The sequence below is a fragment of the Haplochromis burtoni genome, unplaced genomic scaffold, assembly GCF_018398535.1.
Source record: "Haplochromis burtoni strain Fernald_Lab_line unplaced genomic scaffold, NCSU_Asbu1 Contig_82, whole genome shotgun sequence".
Lineage (NCBI taxonomy): Eukaryota > Metazoa > Chordata > Actinopteri > Cichliformes > Cichlidae > Haplochromis > Haplochromis burtoni.
Genome location: NW_024582443.1, coordinates 2,175,635 through 2,184,451, shown reverse-complemented (window position 1 = coordinate 2,184,451; position 8,817 = coordinate 2,175,635). Strand labels below are relative to the sequence as shown.

Here is an 8,817-nt window from a genome sequence, read left to right as displayed (position 1 = left end):
TGTCAATGTCTGTGAACAAAGAGAAACTTGTAAATAAGTCATGAAAGAATAAAGTTACATTGAAACCAAGCACACCGTTGTTTTTCTTGTGACATTACCAATAAGTTTGATGTGTCACATGGCCCTCTTCCTATTGAAAAAACAAAAGTTGTATCCAAGATGGCCGACTTCTAAATGGCCACCATGGTCACCACCCATCTTGATGAGTTTGCCCCCTCACATATACTAATGTGCCACAAACAGGACTTTAATATCACCAACCATTCCCATGTTATTACGGTGTATCCATATAAATGGCCCACCCTGTACTTTAAGGTTGGGGAAACCTGCAGTCAGCTGAGAATGAAGAAGTCACTTGGATGAGTGAGGAAACATTTCTCCCACTGAAAACACTACGTCCATAAACAGAATCAACCTTTTGGGATTTTTTTTACCTGGATGACTGACCATGCATCGTGTCACAAAAATAATGGAAAAAAATTAAACAATATTTCAGACGTTGTGTTTTAGTTTGATTTATTTTTGTGCCCCATAGGTTCAGGACTCTATAACTGTCCCAGACAGACTTTTATCCCTTTCTACATGTCCCTGTATGGGATCATACCGGTCTTCCTGGCACTGAGCTTATGGCACAACTGGTGCAACACTTTCTGTTGGTCCATGACCATCATCTTCCTGTGTGGCTGGTTACTTGCGGGTAAACTTCAAATTTTTCTAACACCAAAGTAAACAGAGCAGGAAAAGTAAATAATAAGATGATTAGTTTGAAAAAATCGAGAATTTCACTACAAGACCTGGACATTTTCCTTGTGAGTACAGGGAGACAAAAACATGACCTTTTAAATAACAAGGTCACAAATGTAAAATTACAGTGAACAGCTATAACAAAACGTAAACAATATAACAATTTTATGTCTGCTTCATTTGTCATGAAATAACAAAGGGAACAGGTCTTATCAGTAAATCAGTCGATTTATTTGTAAATTAAACTGATCATATACGTCACACAGTACTAGCTCCTTTTGGATATATAAGGAGAATACACAATGTTGTGCTGTTGTAATTTTTTGCTAATAAAACTGAATTGAATTTAACAGAAATAAATTTTTCCTTTTGTTCCTTGAAGTTTTTGATTTTTTTTTTTACATTTTTAAAATAAACTAATTACAGCAGCATTTTGAAAAAATCTTGAAGCCAGTTCTGCATTTATGTAGAAGCCGTGCAGGTCCATCACTCTCATTCTAATTTGAGATCATTTTTTGTATTCTTCCAGGTAATATAGTCATCTACTCTATTTATGAACCCAACTACAACAAGAATATGACACAGCCTGATGTCTACTGCAACACGATGCTCTACCTGTTCGCGTTTTGTTTCACCGTTGTGACCTACATCCTGTTAGCGATGCTCTTTTTAGCTTTTTGCTGTTGTAGACAACGACAGCCCGATGGTGACAATGACACTCAAAGACTTGTGCTGTAATTAAATAGAGATAATTAAAACAAGACAACAATTATGGCAGATGGTGCATTTAAAGACAGTTTTCCTGTGTGTCCGGGTATATACCATGTGCATTCCACAACACTCTTTTAATATGTAAAAATATCCTTGGATAAAGCAAGTTTTAGAGTTGAGCACAACTCTATGAGACGGGATGATGTGTCTGTGGCTGGACACAAACCACTTACTGTTCTGTTGCAGAAAGAGCAGCATTGTGTTTGCAAATAAGTCATGAAACAGTTTTTCCCCGTGTTCTTTATCATTAACATATCGTGCTGTGCAGGAGTCTTGAGCCACCCCTTTTTGTTTGCATTAATATGTTTATTAAGACATGCAAACATACATAGAAATACAGCATATAAGGTAAAAACAGAATCTGTATAAAGTCAATATTTGGTGTGATCATCTTTATTCGTCAGCATTCGTCAGTCTGCAATCTCTCAGTCAAACTTTCTTATTATTTCTTCAAGTAGTCTTCAGGAATAGTTCTCCAGGCTTCTTGATTTCCAAGCTCTTCTTTGGATGATGGTTGGATGATTTATAGGTCACTGTTGTTGTCATATTATCATGATCACCATCGTCGAGCATGGTTTTCTGTCAGATACCCTATCTGACAGATACAGGGACTGCACTGAAAATGAGTGAAAAAGCAGCCAATGAAAGACCTTCAGAAAACCTGGAGAACTATTTCTCAAGACCACCTTAAAAATTACAATTAAAAGTCTGGCTCCTTGGGAAAATTATTTTAAACATGAGGGGTGGCTCAAGTCTTTTGCACAGACTAAAAATGTATCTACATGTTAATTTATTGTCTTTAAATAAAAACGAATGAAACATTATATCAATATTTCCTGTCCTTTTATTGGCTGATGCCGTCTTTTCCAGCCTGCTTCCTGAATAATATGAAATGACAATTTTCACAATAAAAGCAGGAGATGCATTTTATAAAAGCAAACTTTGCGCTGCTGAGAAACATGTGGCATTAAATTCTTGAGGTAGAGGTCCGAGTGGGTTAGGGCAATTGAGAGGAAGTGTTGTTATCTTAAAACAAAAGCCTGTCAAAAGTGTGTTTGTATTTACAGAAGCTGTTGTGTCTGCAACGTCTTCTGCTGATAGTAAAATTATGAGAAAAGAAGAACCATGACCCACTGTTTTTCCTTGACAGAGACATTGTTGGTGGTTGGCCACGTTTTTGCACTGATCTGTGACGCAAACAGTTCTTTAGGAACCTGAAACCTAAACTACGTTTAAAACCTTAAACTAGAAGAAAACAGCTTACAGTTTCTTAAAAAACTGAAGCAAGGAAAATATGTTTGCAATTTTTCAAATAAAGAATTATTTAAAAGAGTAAGTGGCTGTACTTACTAATGATTAAATGATATAACTGTAATGGGAAGGTAAGGCAAAAAGAGAACAAGCAGTAACGTGAAACACTGTAACAGGAAGTTGAAACAATATCATGACCACACGGCCACAATCTCTGTGCTCATGTTCTTGCGACAGTCCTTTTCTGTATCTTCAAATGTGTCCGGTCAGACACACAAACAGGTCAGTTTGTTACAATCTATTTAAAACTTTCACATAATACACTTTCATTTGCTTACTATTTTGACACATGCATAAAGTCTTCAGGGTTTTTTAAATTGAATTTTTAGCATGCTTGTTTCTTTAAGCCGATTCAGTGACACTATTTTCTTTTGTTCTTGTTCCCGATAGCTTCCAAAACTGATGTATGTCGTGAAGAGCCCTTTACTCCCATGTGCATCCTCAGTTACTGAATCATGTCTGCATTCATGGCACTGAGCGTGTGCACAGCTCCAAGACTGCAGCGCCAAATGGTGCAACATTGTCTGTTGCTCAATCCCGATTGTGTTCTGCTGTTGTTGGTTCCTTGCTAAAAAAAAAAAAGAAGAAGAAGAAGAAGAAAGAAAAAGATATCAACAGCAGTAGATACCTGCTTTAAAAATATTATTTACAGACTGCACTGCCAGAATAACCAACAACATATAGACTGTGTATCTATACATTTATTTATTACATTTGGAAAATGAATGCCTTAAAGTAGCATCTTAAATTTTTTTTTACAGGTAATCTGTGGCTCTACTACAATTTTAAACCCAAATGCAACAAGAGCACAATCAAAGCCACTGTCTACTGCAGCGAGACACTCTGTCTGTCTGCATTTTGAAACACCAACTAGACCTGCATCCTGGTCGCACCGCTGTTTTTCTCTTTTTTTGTTCTAATGGCGATAATGAGACTCAAACACTTGAGTTTTGCTATTAACATATCAGGTACCTATAAATCACTGTGGAATAGACTGTATGTGAATTCTAATGCACGCATTTATTTTATTAAGGTGTTGGTTTGAAGGAGTTGGCGTCACACATTTAAAAATACTCATAAGGGTGAGAAAGTGATGTTTCTTCACTGAGAACTTTCAGTGAAATGACCTCATTGAAACATACATACAGTTTACAGTATAGACCTTATTAAATACAATTACATGTGCATTTTGGTGAGAAGCTTATATGCATTTTAATGGTTTCTTATAGTAGGCAAAGTTCCTTTAAAGACCGCACTGTCATGAGGCTCCTCACCTGTTTGCGTTAATGCTGTACAATACTGCCACCTTGTGTTTAAAGGCGTCTGTGTCCTGTTAACAGCAAGCTGAGTGGCCAGTAACTAGTTTCTGGAGGTGACTGCGTCAGAGGACAGTTCATATGCACAGGTCTGCCTGGAACAAGTTTTGTCATGTTGCTACTGGACTGTTTTCATTTGTGGGGTTTTTTTTCGGTAAACCTCTGGTCTTTAATGGTAAACCGAGGGGAGACCAGAGTCAGGCGCACGCTGGTCTGCTTTTACTTCTCTAAGATCGGCCATTAGCCTTCCGTGATTTAGTTTCATAAAAGAGGAATTTCCTCTTGCTAACCAACATGTGTAATGCAGACAGGGGCGGATCTGCACGGGTGGCATGGACCACCCTAAAATAATCTCTTACCACCCCTGGTGCCACACTAGTTTTGCATACGACAGTACTAGAGAGAAACGTGGACGGTTCATTCTCTGCCAGATCCTATAGTTTCACATTTCTAAAAGAAGTAAAACATTTCTTATGTTCCACTTTCTCAGTAATTTGACTTTGTACTTTTTATGTGATATAGCTGACAAACAAATGATGTAAAGGTAGATTTGTCATAGAGAAAAGCTCCATTCATGATATAATCACTGAATCGTGACTGATTTAGCTGTAACCTGAAGGCATTTACATGTGACCAAATCTTCTCACCGTTAACAGTTAAAGTCCTGTCAGACACTAAATGATAGCCCTACAAACAAACTGTTTAATTATATCACTTAATACATTTCAGTTTCATTTAATAATTATTTTGCCAAATGTAGAAAATATTTAAAGCTTCACGTTCTGTTTGCGATTGACAGCCACTCAGAAAGCTGGTTTAAAGAAACCGGAGGTAAAAGCACTTCAAGCACTTTGAATCATTTAATCAGTTTATTAATTTCAACTTTCAAATAAAACAGATACAGTAGTGTGCAGATGTCTTGACCCAGCCCTCATTACTTTATATTCAGGACCAATAATGAGAAAAAGAAAGTAGAAGGAATCACGTTACAGTGAAGTGCTGAAACTAACTACAATCATGAGTTTGTGGATGGAAGTCACCTTGTTTATACTGATGATGGCAGGAACACAAAGATAGATGTAATAGCTGTCAAAGAATAAGCACAAAGCAGTTTCATCCAATACTCTAAAACAGCGGTCCCCAACCCCCGGGCCTCGGACCGGTACCGGTCCGTGAATCGTTTGGTACCGGGCCGCGAGAGTTGAGGCTCAGGTGTGAAATGTATGGTTTTCAGGGTTTTCAGCGTTATTTTGTTATCGTTTTTATCGTTTACTCGGTTTTCCTGGGTCTTTTCACGTGTGTTATGAATAAATCTTCTTTTTTCAGTACCGGTACTAGTTTTATTTTGTTGTATTTATCCCCGACACCTTAAAGGCCGGTCCGTGAAAATATTGTCGGGCATAAACCGGTCCGTGGCGCAAAAAAGGTTGGAGACCGCTGCTCTAAAGTGTTGTGTGATTGGGAAGTGCATCAAAACAAGCAATGGATAATGACCATCACCCACTGTACAGTACATTTACTATGAGTATATAAAGAGAAGTATGGAAGGTCTTACTTACGATGTCCTTATCACTGTCATATCACAATAGTGAATTTGAATAGTTTTTATTTGAACACTGGTTAAACTCAGCTCTGTAGAAGAAAACTATTACAATAACAGCCACAATATTGTGTGAAAAAGTATTTTTATGGCCAGACACAAACCTTTCCTCATATACCATTCAGCACATTAATAAGTCAGCAAAAGTAAAAAAAATATGGCTTCAGCGGTGACATAAGCCCTTAGCCAACAGCCAAACTGGTTGTACCATATCCACGAATGACCTGTGTGGTGATCACAGTTGCGCTGGCGGGCTGGTTCTCCCTGATCTTCTGCTCACGATGCATCTGGCACCAGGCACAGGGGTAACAGAAAAGTACTGTGCACCAGTCCTCACAGCCAGAACCCTGCAGGGTGGAGAAGAACAAAATAAGCAACAGCGCTGGCATCCAGTCAATTAAGACACACAGATTTTTCATTATTCTGGACCCAAACCAACGTGACTAGAAAGAAAATCAAGCAACAACCGCCAAGGTTTAAAAGTGAAGCCAATGTGGAAGACTCAAAACTTCACTTCCTCTAGTGACCACTTCCATCTTTTAAATCGTGTCTGTAACATAGCCCCTCCATCCCTAACCCAGCCTTACTTCGATGTTGTGTTGCTCTCTGATGGACTGGCGGAGTAAGCAGGACACCACGCCGCAAATATCCAGGAGTGGTGCGCAGCAGCACCATCCATGTTTACTAACTGTCATGCACTGCATGCAGGGGAAGCACCAAAAGCCGCAGCAACCTTCAGATAAAAAAATATACAGATTTAAACTGCACAACAAAAAATGTAAGGAGCACTTTTCAGTCAGATTATCACATCCACTCAGTTAAATCGCCTGGATATTGATGTGGTCAGTTAAGCAGCAGAGGCGGTTGGTTATCAGTTTCAGGTACTTTGATGTTAATGAAATTAAGAATAGCTGCACAAGAGAAACAACAATGAGACAACCCCCACAGAAGGCCGCTTATCCATCAGAAGGACACGTATCTGTTCCTTTATGAAGGGAGGAACAGGATGAGCATTGCCAAAGCTATAAATGACCACCAGCTAGTGTAAAAGTCTCTGACTGAACAATCAGAAACAGACTTCATGAGGGTGCCCTGAGGGCAGGTTCACTGTGAGCTTATGTGACAGATGTGAAAGGATCTGGTGAAGCCATGGAGAACGTTATGCTGGTGTAACATCTTTCAGCATGAGTGGTTTGCTGGTCGGTCAGTGATGGCCTGGGGAGGGATATCCATGGAGGGACACACAGACCCGACACCCTGACTGTCATTAGGATGAAACCATGGACTCACTGTTAGACCTTACGCTGGTGCATTTGGTCCACGACAATGCTTGGCCTCGTACCGAAAGTATGCAGGATGTTGAAGTTCATACCTGACCTAATCCTGTGAAGTACCTTTGGGACATTATGTTTCGGTCCATCTGACAGTGCCAGGTTGCACCTCAGACTATCCAGGAGCTCAGAGATGCCCTGGTCCAGATCTGGGAGCAGGCCAATGATATCAGGCATACATGCACAACAAAACTACCACTTTCATTACAGGTGAGCTTCTCTAAATAAATTATGAAATTGTATGAAATTATATTTAATGTGTCAAATAGCAGTGTTTACTAAAACACATACTTTTGTCATGGCAATAATGACGCAAAGACTATAAATAATTCAAAACACAAAACACTGAGTCACCGACCCAGGATCATGACAACTTTGCTGCTTTAGTTCAACCTTGTCATGTTTTTTGGCAGCTTTGGTAGAAACCAAAAGACATGAAGAAAGAGAGGAAATGCCAAACCCTGAGAATGTTACCTTCATGTGAGGTTTCAATTAGTTCTCTGGGTATTTAAACACTTCTCATTCTTGCTTTCAATTTGTGTGTTCCCTGTGCACGTGCTTCCTCTTCACATCACATGATCTGCATGTGTTCTGTTTGGTCACCTCATTGAGTGGTTCATTTGAAGTTTTCAGCCACCATTTTTTTAACTTTTTTTGGTGGATGGCATGAGTTTGTTCCAGTTTCCAGTCAGCTAAAATTAAAATAGTCCTTTTAATAACCTGCCTGTAGGTCCAGTGTTTGGCTCCTCATCCTCGCAGCCTTTCTTACTCAACCAATGAAAAGATATTTGCTTCTACCTGCAGAAACACCTTCACCACAGCATTTATGCCTCCACACTGTTGATAATGTCATTACATGTTAGGTCAGTCATGTTATGGCGTTCATTAAATTTCAGAAGGTTAAACTAAACATTAAAGTGTTCAGAGACTAGTTTCCCAGTTCGCTTAGAGAACTCTGACTCCATAATGCTACTAAATGGTTATTGTTATGAGACAGTCTCAGATATTTTATCTTCTTGATTTTTTACTGACATCAGACTCTCTGCTACCTTACTGCAAACAAAGTCTGAAACAAAGCTGAGGAAATCACTCATGCTGAAATCCCTGCTGTTTGCAGAGTTTGCTGGGTTCACTTACAGGTGTCCATATCAGAGCAGCAGTCACAGAGGTCGGTGCTCCATTGGCTAGAGTTTTGAAAAGCCCTGGTGACTGTCACCACCTCGGTGGTCTGCTGGTGGATGGTAGCCATGACTGTAGGAAACAAGACAGAAATGAAGACTGAAATGTTTTAGTGGTTATAGCTCTTGTATATGAAGACATTTAGTGCTAGAATATGAAAATATGACAAAGGAAATCACTATAAATACCTTGGACCAGCTGTAACACTGATTTGTGTACAGTACAGAGGAAAGAGTTCACCATGCAAATTACATCATATTTACATTGATGTATTGCAACTATGTCTTCCTGAGAAAAATTACATCAAATATTACATTCATGAGTTCACAATGATTCACTTCATCAGTTTAAGAAAGAATGTCTTACCTTCTTCTTCTTCTCTCTTTCTCTGAGAAAAAACAGAATGAGACGTTTGGGAAACTCAGCATCTTTCCACAAATCAGAAAGAGGAAGTGAAAGTGGAGGTCAAGTCTGTTAAGGGCTCCGTGCACACACATGCTGTTGAGAGTTCGCCTGAATAACTCACTCTCCAGCTCCGGTAACTAACCTTCCCTAATACACACTC

General features: G+C 39.1%; 2 protein-coding genes across 6 annotated transcripts in view; one reads left to right on the top strand and one right to left on the bottom strand.

Annotated features, from left to right (window-relative positions):
• Positions 1 to 4,871, top strand: part of LOC121814775 (transmembrane protein 272-like) — an 11,586-nt gene extending 6,715 nt beyond the window's left edge. For 2 of the 3 annotated variants that reach the window (XM_042222253.1, XM_042222252.1), the window contains 2 exons: positions 536 to 697; positions 1,274 to 2,339. In XM_042222253.1, the coding sequence (XP_042078187.1) occupies positions 536 to 551 (16 nt within the window). In that variant the 3' untranslated portion in view covers positions 552 to 697; positions 1,274 to 2,339. Of the gene's footprint in view, positions 1 to 535; positions 698 to 1,273; positions 3,049 to 3,216 lie in introns of those variants that run through there. The other variant, XR_006054564.1, reaches the window with a different exon arrangement.
• A 118-nt stretch (positions 4,872 to 4,989) lies between these two features.
• Positions 4,990 to 8,817, bottom strand: part of LOC102296887 (cornifelin homolog B) — a 6,402-nt gene continuing 2,574 nt past the window's right edge. Inside the window, exons 2-6 of one of the 3 annotated variants that reach the window (XM_042222258.1) lie at positions 8,619 to 8,640; positions 8,441 to 8,540; positions 8,211 to 8,324; positions 6,330 to 6,475; positions 4,990 to 6,089 (exon numbers count right to left, since the gene is read on the bottom strand). In XM_042222258.1, coding sequence (XP_042078192.1) covers positions 5,925 to 6,089; positions 6,330 to 6,475; positions 8,211 to 8,324; positions 8,441 to 8,495 — 480 coding nt within the window. In that variant the 5' untranslated portion in view covers positions 8,496 to 8,540; positions 8,619 to 8,640 and the 3' untranslated portion in view covers positions 4,990 to 5,924. The other 2 variants (XM_005925810.3, XM_014334707.2) reach the window with 2 other exon arrangements.